General features: G+C 45.8%; 1 protein-coding gene across 16 annotated transcripts in view; it reads right to left on the bottom strand.

Moving 5' to 3' along the window:
* Positions 1 to 14,057, bottom strand: part of CADPS2 (calcium dependent secretion activator 2) — a 368,776-nt gene extending 354,719 nt beyond the window's left edge. For 15 of the 16 annotated variants that reach the window (XM_083463298.1, XM_083463307.1, XM_083463306.1 and 12 more), the window contains exon 1: positions 13,540 to 14,057. In XM_083463298.1, the coding sequence (XP_083319424.1) occupies positions 13,540 to 13,896 (357 nt within the window). In that variant the 5' untranslated portion in view covers positions 13,897 to 14,057. The remainder of the gene's footprint in view (positions 1 to 13,539) is intronic. The other variant, XM_083463305.1, reaches the window with a different exon arrangement.
* Between the last annotated feature and the right edge of the window lie 734 nt (positions 14,058 to 14,791).

The following is a 14,791-nucleotide window of genomic DNA, read 5'->3' as shown; positions in this document are numbered from 1 at the left end:
AATTGATGTACTGACATCATGTATTAGCTGGTTTTTCATTTATGATTTGATAGCGGCCAAACAATTTCCAAACAGAAGCCTCCTTTCTCAAATTCAAAACGTTTCAGAAGTAGCCAAACAGATACCACCATAATTTGTTTGTGGTAAAGATGTTTTATTGCACCCTTGTCATGCATATATAGGCAAGAGCATAGAAGGTATATCAGACAGTATATCAGATTCTTGTTTTCTATCTAGGGGCAGTGATGGCCAAATTTGGCCCTCCAGCTGTTTTTGGACTACAATTCCCATCATCCCTGACCACTGGTCCTGTTAGCTAAGGATGATGGGAGTTGTAGTCCCAAGACAATTGGAGGGCCAAGTTTGGCCATCACTGATCTAAGGTGTCAAGAAGAGGGTCTCACCTAGCCCCAATCGGCTGGTTTTCCATGTGTAGGGTTCCCGTTGTTTAATAAAAAGAACATGCCGTAATGTGAGCCCCGCTTGCTGTTTGAAGCCATAAAAAGGTAAAGGTAAAGGTAAAGGACCCCTGGATGGTCAAGTCCAGTCAAAGACAACTATGGAGTTGTGGCACTCATCTCGTCTTCCAGCCAAGAGACCCAGCGTTTGTCCACAGACAGCTTTCTGAGTCATGTGGCCAGCATGACTAAACCGCTTCTGGCGCAATGGGACACCATGATGTGGATGGCGCTGTGGTCTAAACCACTAAGCCTCTTGGGCTTGCTGATCAAAAGGTTGGTGGTTCGAATCCCCGCAACCAAGTGAGCTCCTGTTTCTCTGTCCCAGCTCCTGCCAACCTAGCAGTTCGAAAGCACGCCAGTGCAAGTAGATAAATAGGTACCTTTGCAGTGGGAAGGTAAACAGCGTTTCCGTGCACTCTGGCTTCCGTCATGCTGTGGACAAACACCGGCTCCCTTGGCCTGAAAGCGAGATGAGCGCCACAACCCCATAGTCACCTTTGGCTGGACTTAACCGTCCAGGGGTCCTTTACCTTACCTTGAAGTCATAGTACACAGACACAAGTTTACATCCTCATCTCCTAGTGAGAACTAGGCCTCTATCACTGGCAGAGAGACAAGAGGTTCTTCTCTATGTTCACAGTTGAATAAGTAACTCCTAGAATTATGCTGAACACAACAAGTCATATGTTCTTTCAGTATCCAATTTACTCTGAATATAAGAGAAGTTCCTCACACATTACCCACAATGCTCTGGCTCTTCTATGCTTCACAAGTGCTCCCTGGCTCTGTGGAGAAATTATGAATTCCTCCTCTCAGCTACACAGAGGCTCCCTCCTTCACATCACACTAAACTATGGTATTCAGCATAAGGATGTCCCAAGATATAAACACCCTGCACTTAAGAACTTTGCCTCCTGCACTATCTAAGGAACGATAACTTGTAAGTTGCTAATTTGCTGATGGAAGGCTGAATGCTATGCTAGTCAGTGGAAACACACTGCCTTAAATTCCTTTGTAGATTAGCTTGTTCATTGAAACACCATTCCCTGACCTCTTTCAGTTACTCATAATACAATGTTGCTCAACAAAAAGGATGAGATGGCAGAAAGATTCAAGTGTACCCAATGGAAGAGGATACGATCATTTTGTCACAATACATAAATTTTCAAATTATCTCAATTGTATTTGCAGACTGTTAAAAAAAAAACCACCCTGGAAATTGTCAGAAAGCAGTAGTTAAGTCAGTCAAAACACAAATTATTCAACCTATGAGGCAACACTTATATCAAAACTGCTTTCGCATTTATTAGCAGGCATGTTCCCAAATGATTGTAACTGGAGCTGACCTCATTTTGCATCTGATGGGAGGAAATGGAATAAACGCTCATCACATTTAGAAACAATTAGAATTCATTAACGAAACTCGGCTCATAAAATTAAGTGTTGTGGTCCCATGGAAGGAATTCTGTAAGCTTTCCAAAATAATATAAGCAGAGCAACTATCCCTTCAGAGATGCGCTTTATTTCAGACTGAGGATTTGTTTGAAATGTGTTGCTTCCATCGCTCTCCCTAATGACTATTCCACAAAAGAAAAAGCAGTTAATTGTGTCAGATAAGATAGGAGGGCCAGAGAGAGTATTGGGTGATGACTGTAAGTTGAGCTTTGGGCTGCTTACATTTCCCATCTCTTTGCAAAATGGAATGTGCATCACAGAAAATTCAGAGGGGATACTCATTTGATGCCACGTGGAAGCACCAATCTCTTCTACCCTCCCACAACTCTCTGAAGGGCCCTCCATTCATGACCTTGCCACCATGTTCCTATCATCCATGCACTGAGGAAGAGGAAGTCTTGAGAGGGGGACTAGTAGTACATGTATGAATTGCCCATTCATCCAATGTGGAGATCTGCACAATCAGGCTTCCAATTAACGGGGAAGCTTGTTCACATACAGCTAGGGATGGGCAATTCTGGTTTTCAACATTGCAATGAATAATAATAATAATAATAATAATAATAATAATAATAATAATAATAATTTATTATTTATACCCAGCCCATCTGGCTGGGTCTCCCCAGCCACCCTGGGCGGCTTCCAACAAAGTATTAAAATACAGTGGTCTGTTAAAAATTAAAACTTCCCTAAACAGGACTGCCTTCAGATGTCTTCTAAAAGTTTGGTAGTTGTTGTTCTCTTTGAACATCTGGTGGGAGGGCGTTCCACAGGGCGGGTGCCACTACTGAGAAGGCCCTCTGCCTGGTTCCCTGTAACTTGGCTTCTCGCAGTGAGGGAACTGCCAGAAGGCCCTCGGCGCTGGACCTCAGTGTCCGGGTAGAATGATGGGGGTAGAGACACTCCTTCAGGTATACTGGACAGAGGCCATTTAGGGCTTTAAAGGTCAGCACCAACACTTTGAATTGTGCTCGGAAATGTATAACCAGCTAAACCTCGCCATATACATCACAACGTCTGAAATAAGGATGGAGCTATGTAGAGGCATTGGCAGTTTCACAGTCTTTACCACATTGTGGTTTTTGCATAGCACACACACAGACACACACATCAGGGTTGAAACGAATATCACGACATGAACTTCAAATGTATGTGCTTGTCTGAATGTGTATATACAGCCTCTATTTACAACCCATGGCAACCATTTTGTGTTGGCACCCACAGCACCTTTAGCAAAACATGAGTTCTAGCACCTAATGTAATGTTGTTTTGGTTTTAAAAAGTAGTATCTGTACTCATATTGATAGAAGTGTCACAGGTGCCAGCTCAAATGGCTGCCATGGGCATCAAAAAAGGGTGCAAGTACGCCATATCAGTGAGTACTGTCCCCCTCCCCCCCCAAAAAAAACCCCCTGTATTTGTGTGTGTGTGTGAACACACACAATTTGGATTGTTTATACTTCCAACAGTCGATGCAGAACCAGTAGGATCAAATCAAGCATTGGGCCTGTGGACCTTGTTCATCTCCTCATCCTCAGGCTCCTATTTCCAATTCCAATTAAAAATGGCACTGATTCAGAAAAATCTCACCAGCCTTTGAACTAGAATCTGGCTTTTTTGGCAACAGGGTTCCGTGCCAGAACAGAGAAAGAACAATTGCTTTTCAGTCATTTCTGCATTTTAGAGTTGGCTTTTTGCAATGAACTTACTGAGCATGTATCTGCACTTTCCGATATAGAGCTTGTCATAGTTTAAAAAAGCACAACTCTTTTTTATACTGCTAGAAGTTGTAAGAGTTGCACACCAAGTTGTAACAAACTGCCTATAAACATACACATGCAAGCTGATGTTTTCATTTTTGTTGTTAAATGCATGCCACAAATAACTTCCCATCATACATAAACTCAAGTACCTTTCCAAGAAACATTATTATTACTATTATTATTTTTAAAAGCTTAAATAAAAAAACTCCTGCCACCAGCAAACCTCTGGAGCCACTGGATAAGCTGCTGTGGGGACTGGGAATGTTCACAAACATATTCTAAGTGCTCAAAGAGAAAAGTCACTCTAAGTTTGAAGGGCCAACTTTTGCACACATAAAAAAATGAGAAGCCAGTTTTACTGACAAACAGAGGGACACTCTATGGTGTTGATAAGCAAGGGCAGCGAAGTTCACACCTAACAAATCAAAAAGGGCACATGCACCTCCACGGAACTTAACATATGTAGCACATATACGGTCCAATGTTGACTATATCGGGCACATGGTGGTACGTATGATCACACTGTTCCTCCATACCACATAAACAGGTTTCTCGCTTGTGCAGAGTACAAACCAGCACACAGAACTGGTGCATTTCATATGTGGATCTGCTCCTGTTCAGGACCCCTGCTTCAGATACGGACAACCAACATTCGAAATTCACCAGGTGCATTTTGCCCCTGGTTATCAACCAATTGGGACACGGGTGGCGCTGCGGGTTAAACCACACAGCCTAGGACTTGCCAGTCAGAAGGTCAGCAGTTCGAATACCCGCGACGGGGTGAGCTCCCATTGCTCGGTCCCAGCTCCTGCCAACCTAGCAGTTCGAAAGCACGTCAAAATCCAAGTAGATAAATAGGTACCACTCCAGTGGGAAGGTAAACGGTGTTTCCGTGCGCTGCTCTGGTGCACTGCTCCCGGGAGCCAGGATGGTGCCTGACGTCTCCACCATATGGAGGTGCATGCCTGGGGAATCCTTGGGCCTTACTTGTTTTCACACACTAGCAACACATCCTGTAGAATTCCACCCGTGATATTTTATCTTCACAATCAGAACTAATTTCAGGAACCAAAAAGCCATGTTGGAAAACACGGCTTTTGAGCTGCCTGGCCCCAAAATGGCAACTCCCATCTCTTGCGGGGGTGCAATTAGTGCCAGCACCGTCCGTTAAGAGTTTGGGTGTAATCTTCGACACCTCCCTTTCCATGGAGGCGCAGATTGCAGCTATAACAAAGGCGGCATTTTTCCATCTCCGCCAAGCTAAGCAGTTGGCTCCTTACCTCTCTCGCCCTGACCTAGCCACTGTGATCCACGCGACGGTCACCTCCAGACTGGATTATTGTAACTCGCTCTACGTGGGGCTGCCCTTGAGACTGACCCAGAAACTCCAGCGGGTGCAGAATGCTGCAGCGAGACTCCTTACGAGGTCTTCGCTGCGAGATCACATTCACCCGGTGCTATACCAGCTGCACTGGCTCCCGGTGGAGTACAGGATCAGGTTTAAGGTGCTGGTTTTAACCTTTAAAGCCCTATATGGCCTAGGACCCTCGTACCTACGGGACCGCCTCTCCTGGTATGCCCCACAGAGAAACCTACGGTCTTCAAATAAAAACCTCTTGAAGGTCCCAGGCCACAGAGAAGTTAGGCTGGCCTCAACTAGAGCCAGGGCTTTTTCGGCTGTGGCTCCGATCTGGTGGAACACTCTGTCACAAGAGACCAGGGCCCTGCGGGACTTGACATCCTTCCGCAGGGCCTGCAAGACAGAGCTGTTCCACCAGGCCTTTGGCTAGGGCACAGCCTGACTCCCTCCCTCGGCAATCTTCGCAGAGCTCTGGCCCAATGGTTGCTAGTGGCTTGAATTAATTAATTTTTATAATGAATGATTTTAGAATGTTGTTTATGTTGTACTTTTGTACTGTTTTATTGTTGTTAGCCGCCCTGAGCCTGGCTTCGGCTGGGGAGGGCGGGATATAAATAATTTTTTTTAAAAAAAAAAAACACTAGACTTTGCGTTTTGGTGACTGTAGCCTTGGTTTAAGGAGGCACTTGATGCCTGGGTTATTATATATCTGAGTTTCTAACACGGCCAACAATGATCCCATCAAGCATGAAAAGGCTATCACTGCATCCGTTAACAGCCTGTGTCAAGCAACGGGAGACAATCCCCGGGAGAATTCCCTGGGGAAAGTCATTTTCAGTAGCATAAAAATAGCAGCACACCTCGCAAGATACTGGAGGCTGCAAATGCTACATGTTGAGCAAGTGTGAATGAGCAGGCAGAAGTAGCCCGTTATTAATCGTTAGCAGAAACATAAAACGGAAAGAACACTGGGGAGCAGCAAATCACCCCTTGGAAAGTTAGGTCCTTTAAAAAACGAAGGAGCACAATTGTCAGAAGGTTGAACTCTGGAAATTTATTGCATAGACCTGCGACTCCAATCACTCTTGTTTTTCAAAGGGCGACCTTAATAACTTGTTTGAACATGACAGTAATCTATTGAACAGAATACACAGGAACTAAGTACAGAAGATGTGCCATCTTTTGAGGGACCAAGTGCGTGTGAAATCCACACAACATCCGCACTGGTATCAGCCTGTGAAGGTTAGCTACTCATTTGTCCTGAAGAGGGAACTGGTGGAGAAAATGGGCAGGCATGCCAGATGGCCTTCACTCAACAGTCAATCAAAAGCCATGCCAATGCAGAATTCTATTATTATTATTATTATTATTATTATTATTATTATTATTATTATTACTTTTTTATTGATTTTCATAAACAAAACAAAATTAAATAAAACTTTAACTTTAACATTCAACCTTTTTTATCTTCTTATTTACCCTGCGCAATTTCGCGCCTGGACTTCCCTCCTTTCGTTTTCCCAATTTACATCCATTCCTGCAGATTCTTAATTACATTCTATATACATCACAAGATTTATGTTATCCCTGCTACAGTTTTTAAACTTCTACAGTTATTTCGTATATACACAACAAATTTACTCCACTCCTCCTCACTTTTTGGTCTCGAATTTTATAACTCATTTTTGCCAATTCAGTATACTCGAATCATTTCGTCTGCCACTCCATTAGGGTTGGTAGCTCTTGCGATTTCCACTTTTGGGCCACAAGAATCCTTGCGGCAGTCGTGGCATACAAGAATAATTTGCAGTCTTCTTTTCTCACTTCATCTCCTATTATCCCTAATAGAAAAGCCTCTGGTTTCTTTGGGAATGTATATTTGAAAAGCCAATGCAGAATTCTCAAATGCACCATTATTTTAGTGTTCGAAATTAGCCTGGTGCCAGGCACATTTTGCACCTAGCTATCGGCCACTTGCAACCCAGTGAAGATGCCTGGGCGCTAGGATGGTGCTTGAGATCTCCACTACCTGGAGGTGAATGCCTAAGGATCCTTGGATCTTGACTGTTTTCACATACTCATACCACATCCTGTAGAATTCTATTACTTCTATTTTATCTACACAATCGGAATCAATTTTAGAAAGCAAAAAGCTTTTTCTGTGCTGCCTGAACAGGAGCAGCCGCCATTAGGGAAAAGAGGTTGGAATAGTCCCTGGATCAAGTGACTTTTCTTCTTTAAGTTCTCAAAGCTCTTCACCTAGGTCAAGGTTGTCATCTGAACTAGCCAGGTGTTTAACTGAGAATCAATCACAATCAGTTCATCATTTTAAAAATAAGACTTTAGAGCTATCTTGCCCCAAAATGGAAACTAGACATTCCGTTTTGGTGATTGCAAACTTGATTTATGGAGCTATTTGGCAGCTTATACAGGGTGTTTGAAAAGTAACTGTACACCTACTATAAATGCACTCTCCATAGGTGTATGCAGTGGTACCTTGGGTTAAGTACTTAATTCATTCCGGAGGTCCATTCTTAACCTGAAGCACCACTTTAGCTAATGGGGCCTCCTGCTGCTGCCGCGCCACCAGAGCACGATTTCTGTTCTCATCCTGAAGCAAAGTTCTTAACCTGAAGCACTCTTTCTGGGTTAGCGGAGTCTGTAACCTGAAGCATATGTAACCTGAGGTAACACTGTAGTTACTTTTTGAACCCCCTGTATATCAGAGTTTCTAACATAGTTTCGACTTACAGAGAAAAATTATCACAAGCTCAGGCCTAAACTCTCCACATGGCAAAACTGTACGACTCTGACTTTGAGGTACATGTTAGGTATGCGGGGAGGGAAAAGAGAAGAGACAGATTGCTGTAGAGAAAAGGCCAGAACACAAGGAGAGACTTATCATAGGATGAGTTATCTATTTTACCATCCAAGGAGTTATTTGTCTCAGTCACATCTCACTTCCACCACTAAACATTGAAGTACAACTGTAGGAAGTTTCCTACAGTGTAGATATTCAGATGGAATGCCATGTTTTGACCAAACTATATATTTATTACAGGAACCTCCACAGACGTATCACTTGTTTTTTGAAGTCTGAGGTGAGTTTCCTACTGCTTGTAGGACATAACTCACATTATGGTAAATCACCGACACAACGCATGGAGAAATCAATTAGCAAAACCTGCACACAGTCTAGTGCACAGCAGGAATGGAAAACTTTACCTGAGGTCACTGTATTAATACAAAGAGATGTGCCAAGGCCCTGTGCCTTAATTTTAATCATAGTCCATCTACATTTGTAATTGCATTTGCAATCCATTTTGTTCCGGATCTGAATATGCTTTAAACCATTTATGTTCAGTTTTGCAGCTTTAAAATTCCCCAAGGCTGAAATCTGAATAGTGGGTAGCTTTTACCCTAAAACAGTAAGGAAAAGTAAGACTGCCAGAGTTGCTTAGTAATAACTGTTACACACACCAGTATAGGGAATGCTCCATTAGCCCTGCCACGCCATTCCCTGGGGGTTGAAGGAAACAGAACTGGGAGCCATGCTGATCCAAATGACTTGTGATTTGTGGTGCAGAATCCAAAAGAGCCCACCACATCTGAGCTGACTGGTCCCCTCCAGTTCTCTCCCAATTCGGGGACACAGACGTCTAAGGAAGTCAGATTAGCCTCAACTAGAGCCAGGGCCTTTTCAACACTGGTGGAACGCTCTGTCTCATGAGACCAGGGCCCTGCAGGATCTGATTTCTTTCCGCAGGGCCTGTAAGACAGAGTTGTTCCACCTGGTCTTTGGCTTGGAACCAGCCTGATTCCCTCCCCCTCTTTCCTTTTTTCTCTTTCTGTGATGGAACTCCTATTTGGAGACTTCCCTGGCTTTTTTCTGGCTCACGTAGGACCAGTCTGGATAGCTGGCCTTGGTGAAGACTTGATGTTTTCATCCCCAAAAAAGTTTTTGATTTGAGTTCCTACTGAAATGAGGCTGCATTTTAATGTTTTAATGTCGTATTTTAATCTTGTTTTTAAGTTGTATTTCAATCAATTGTTTTTATACCTGGTGTTAGCCACCCTGAGCCCAGTCTTGGCTCGGGAGGGCAGGGTATAAATAAAATTTATGATGATGATGATGATGAGGAGGAGGAGGAGGAGGAGGAATGAAAGGGAGGCACATGAAGAAATGATGGAGACGACACAAATGGACAAGCTCAAAGTAGTGACAAATGAAGAGTAAGAAAAAAATGACAGATGGGGTTGCTGTGCATCAAGAACAACGACAACAAATCATCTGTTGTCAGAAGGTATCGGGAAGATACCTTATAAAAGAACTCTGTGTGCCTTGTTTCATTCCAAGACAGGCATCAGTCTTCCAGTGCTCTTCTACATATTTTAAAAGGTTAATATCCTTTAGGATCTGGAGGTCTGAAGTTCTCATTTTTATTAACCAACTCCCAGATCTGCTGGTTTCTAGCTGCACAAACATATCCAGGAATATTTTTTGCAGACAAAACCCCCCACTAACGCAGGACTCAATAATTAAGCAGTTTGAGGAATGCCAGAGAATTCAATGAAATTCGGAAAAGGAAAGGAAACTTCAGTAGCTCCTGCAATTTATACTCAGGGGTACAAAAAGAGAACAGCAATTATTTACTAATATAGAACACAGAAAATCAATACCAATAGGCTTTGCCCTTACAAAACAGGTTTGTGAAGTCTTCCGTTTCTCTGTGCTACAGTACAGTATCATTCATTGTTGGGTCCATTTAGCATTGTTTGCCTAAATAAAGCCATGTGCTTTAGTCATTCTCAAACAGTTGGATTCCAGCAGGCCTAAAGAATTATTATTTTTAAAGGACACTTAAATGAAGCTGTAATTGGAACAAGTAAAACATTCCAGTTGCTACCAAAGAAACAGGGAAGGTTTCAAAGAATTTCTCAAAACCCACATCTCTCAGTACTAGCATTTAAGCAAGATTGATGATCACATCTATGGGCTTGTGTTGCAGACACAATTCCACTGCAATACAGAAATTAATGTCCCCCTGCCAAATGTACGTAAATGCCCAAAGCAAATGAAACTCAGGTCCATTAATTACAGTATACAGGAGCCATCACTTCTGAGCAATGATTACAGATAGCATTTAATTCAGGATAAGATGTCAAATGTTTTTCACCCAATATCCATCCTTTAGTCTGCTGTTCAGAGGCCAATTCTACCACAATTACTATTCTTATTTTATTATTTATACCCCAATCATCTGGCTGGGTTGTCTTCATCAAGCTATGTTGTCCACTGACCTTATACTTTTTCCACATTGTTCTCCCACCCTCAGTAAGCCCATTAATTGTCACAAAATCAAGAGGAATGTATTGGTGGGGCAGAAAATAAAAATGACTATTTATCAAGGTAGTCACTTTGCGGTATAATTTGGGAAACCCCGGTCAAAGCAGAAAAGAGTCCCCCATTACGCCACTGACATACAGTAATCACAAGAGTCACAATAAGGTACTTTCATAACTCTTGGTAGCAGCACACCAGACAGTCAAGAGAATAACACCACATTGCCCCAAATAATAAAGCCTCAAATGACAATCTAGTAGGCGTCATAGAGAAAAATAACATTAAGTGGCTCCCTCCAAACCAAGGTTTTCTCTTCATGGGCACCATTTTAGACTATGATGGAGGAATTCACGTGGAAAATGCTACGCCAGGACTGAAAATACTTCTGAACTTCTCCTGATACCTCCAGGAGCTGGCAAGAATCTAGAAGAAAGAGAAAGTTGCCTTCGACCGAGAGAGACCATTGGTCTATCCGGCACAGCATTTTGCCCACTCAACAAACACACACCTCACTCTACACTGATTACACTGACTGGAAGCAGCTCTCTGAGGATGAAAATGGGAGTCTTTTGCAGCCTTATCCAGAGAGGCCAAGGTTTGAACCCGAGAACTCATTCTGTATGCAAAAGATGTGATCTCTCGTTGAAACATAGGACTTCCCCTAGCAGCCTGCTCACAGATCTTTCCAGAGAAGGTGTTCAGATTGGACATGAAATTTTCCTCAGCTCCTCAAATCTGTTGTCGAAAAGCATTCACCTGAAGGCTAATCTCACACAGAGATCTGGCCCTAAAAAAGAACTGGGGTCCAATTTAACTCAAGGAAATGGAGCTGAAGAGGAGGATGAGAGAGAGAGAGAGTTTGGATTTTATATCCCACTTTATCACTACCCTAAGGAGTCTCAAAGTGGCTAACAATCTCCTTTCCCTTCCTCCCCCACAACAAACTGCAAGGTGAGTGAGCTGAGAGACTTCAGAGAAGTGTGACTAGCCCAAGGTCACCCAGCAGCTGCATGTGGAGGAGTGGAGACGCGAACCCGGTTCCCCAGATTATGAGTCCACCGCTCTTAACCACTACACCACACTGGATGAGGAGAAAGATGAACCTATGTTAGGGATGGGAAGCCCTGTACTCACACAACGCACCATTCAAAAGTTGTTGTTTTTAACCTCCATACTTTATTATGCTCAGGGACACCATAAAATAAAAGGCCTTTCAAGGAAGTCAGCCCCACTCCCTTTTGTAACTAAAGGATGCTACATTTGATGCTACATTTGAAGAAGCTCATCCCTAAATAATGCTTGGCTAGTCAGATACAATTCTGTTCCGTTTTATTGGAGTGTCAATAGCTTCATTTCATTGGGCGACGGTCTCTTAACACACAGTTGCACAGGGGACCCAAGCAAAATGGATGTCTTGTTGCCTGAAGCAATTTCTACTCTATTATTTCCCTTAAGCATCTTGCTTTCAATCACCTGCTTTCCAAAGGAAATCATGTATCACCTTCAAGAGGCACAGAGAGATGCTTAAGTAGGAGGAAAACAATGCGGGTCTCGGCAACTGGAGATAATGCTGTGCCCATATTATAACAAAGTATCAGCTGACTAGAGTTGTTGCAACTTGGTGAAGCTGTTATAATAAACAAAGGCACATAAACCCCTTAGGCTACCACTGAATAAACAACTTGCTCAAGAGTAAGCCCTACTGAATTCAAGCAGCACCAATCCACCCAGTCCCCCAGTGTTCAGCCCTTCCAGCGTAGTATCTCCAAATTTTGTTCTGTGCTAGCCTAACCTCTAACTGCAATCTTATACATGTCGTAGGATGTCAGCCCTATTCAATTCTCTGGGACCTCCTCCCAGGTAAGTGGGTACAGGACTGCAAATGTAAAGACCGCAGTCCAAAAAAATACTTATTAGGAACTGTGCCCCACTAAACACAGCAGGATGGGGGACAATAGATCAAAGCACACGTTTTGCAGGCAGAACAGAAGGTCCTCGCTTCCCTCCCTGGCATGGCGTAACCAGGAAAGGCTTGAGAGCCGCTGACTGCCTGTGTCAACAATACCAACGGTATGCGTCTGGCTATAAAGCAGATTCCTATGTTTCTATATCCCGCATTTAATTGCACGGGGATTACGCTGCAGGGAGCGTTTCCTTCCGGCTTTCCGGCTCCACAGCGAGCAGCAGAGTTGACGTTTCTTGAGGAATCCGCGTTACGCGACCGCCGAGACTTGACCCCACCAACCCAGCCGTCTGCGCGCCTGCCCCGGAGCTGCGTGCGCTCGAAGAGCTGCTTCCCAACCCCCCTTCCCGGCTCCCGATAACTAGGAAAGAGCGGCTCAACCTGTTGCAGCAAAGGAAGAGCGGCAACGCCATCCAACAGGCAGCGGTTGCGCGCACAGGCATTTCTCAGCACACAGGGGAAGAGTTGACTTCCCGGTCTCTGCGCCGTGTGACCCACTGACACAAAACATACTGCAGCCAGAAAGAAAAGGAGGGGGGAGCTCGATCTACTGAAAGACCAGGTGGAAGAAGCGAGAAGATCCTGCGACCCACTGTAAATCTCTTCTCCCCCTCACCGACCCCCAGACATGGACGTGGGCAGGGAGAGAGGGGGCAGCTGCCCCCCCCAATTAAGTAAATAAATAAATAAAAATAACAAAGTAGAAATTGCAGGCAATTTTTGACAGATTTATCTGACTTGAAGTCAAAAGAAAGTAATTTAAAACAACTGTTGGTGAGACATTGCATTGGGAGTCTGCTAGACACAGGATGGTGACAGGTGCGTGTCCTGCCTCCCCCCCCCCGCCCACACATAAATCCTGGCTACTTGTCCCCCGTGACAGAAATCCTGGCTCCCAGAACCCAGAAGTTATTGGGAACCGCTTCGCTGCGCGGAGATCTTCCGGGCACGCATTGCAATACAGGCGATTTGCAAGCAGAGGCTCGCGCTACCAGTTGCATGCGATGCCTGCAGTTTCCTGCTCGGGAGGTTGAAAGTGGGAGGGGAAAGTGGCTGGAAAGGGAAAGTCCTCCCGCCCGCCGGACCTTTCCCACCCTAGCCAAACCATCCGCCGCTCAGAAGGGGCGGAATGGGAAGCATCGGCGCGTCCTGCGGCCGAGTCCGGCTGGCGCTGCGCTCCGGGCGCGCCTCACCTTCTGCTGCCGCCGGGCCATGTCGGTGGGCTGCTTGGCGTTGAACGGGTACGCGATGCAGCGCACGATGAAGGCGTACAGCTGCAGCCGGAGCCGCTTCTCGCTCTCCTCCTTCTGTAGCCGCTCTTGCTCTTCCCTGCCTTCGCTGCGCACCGAAGGGCTGGGGCTCGCCGGGCGCCCAGACGCGCCACCACTGCCGCCGTCTCCAACGCCGCGGTTCCCCGGGCGCCCGGGCTCTCGGTGCGCGGCAGGAAGGGTGCGCGGGGAGCTGGCCGCCGCCGCCACCACCAGCACCTCCCGCCGGTCTTCGTCCAGCACCTCGTCCGACTCTTCTTCGCTAGACGACGGGTCCAGCATAATGGTGCCCGCTCGCTCCCCGCGGCCGTTTGGAGGCGAGAAAGAGCGCCGCGCGCAAAGGCGCCTGCAGCTGCCCGACCAGCGCGCACCTTTCCGGACACGTCGAGCTTCCACGCCCGACTATTTCCTACCAGCGAGCCGCCGGCGGCAGCCGCGAGAAAGAGAAAGAGAGAGAGGAGGAGAGGCGGAGTTTGGGGGGAAAGGGGTCGAGCTTGGGCGCTGTTTTCCACCGGGGATCCTATCAGAGCCCGCGCTGGCCTGTCACTTCTCCGACCGCGGCTCCGCCTCGCTGACAGCAGCGGCGGCGAGACGCACAGGTGGGAAACCTGTAGCGCCCACAACAAGCAACACGTGGAACAGAAGGCGAAAGGCGCACCGCGCCAGGCCAGACAAGCGAGCCGAGCCAAAGACCCTTTCTCTTTCTCAGTGAGAGGATCAGCCACGAGCTTTCGGTGCTCCCGGGCCCTGCAGTTGCCCAACCTTGCTGCTTTTATAACCCAGCAGCTTTATACAGTGGTACCTCGGGTTAAGTACTTCATTCCTTCCGGAGGTCCGTTCTTAACCTGAAACTGTTCTTAACCTGAAGCACCACTTTAGCTAATGGGGCCTCCTGCTGCCGCCGCGCCACTGGAGCACGATTTCTGTTCTCATCCTGAAGCAAAGTTCTTAACCTGAAGCACTCTTTCTGGGTTAGCGGAGTCTGTAACCTGAAGCGTATGTAACCTGAGGTACCACTGTACTGTACTGCAGCTGCATGCCACTCGCCTCCCCAGCGAGTAAATCAATAAAAAGACTTAACTGAGGTTTGCCTGCCCCCCTCCCGGAACATAAATCCTGGTAACGCCCATGTTTACAGGGGGGGGGGGGAGTCTGCGCCTGCATGATAGAGATCTCC

The sequence above is a fragment of the Podarcis liolepis genome (assembly GCF_965112155.1).
Source record: "Podarcis liolepis genome assembly, chromosome: 10".
In the NCBI taxonomy this organism is placed as follows: Eukaryota; Metazoa; Chordata; class Lepidosauria; order Squamata; family Lacertidae; genus Podarcis; species Podarcis liolepis.
The sequence above is the reverse complement of the archived record's forward strand: the minus strand, read 5'-3'. Positions and strand labels throughout refer to the sequence as shown.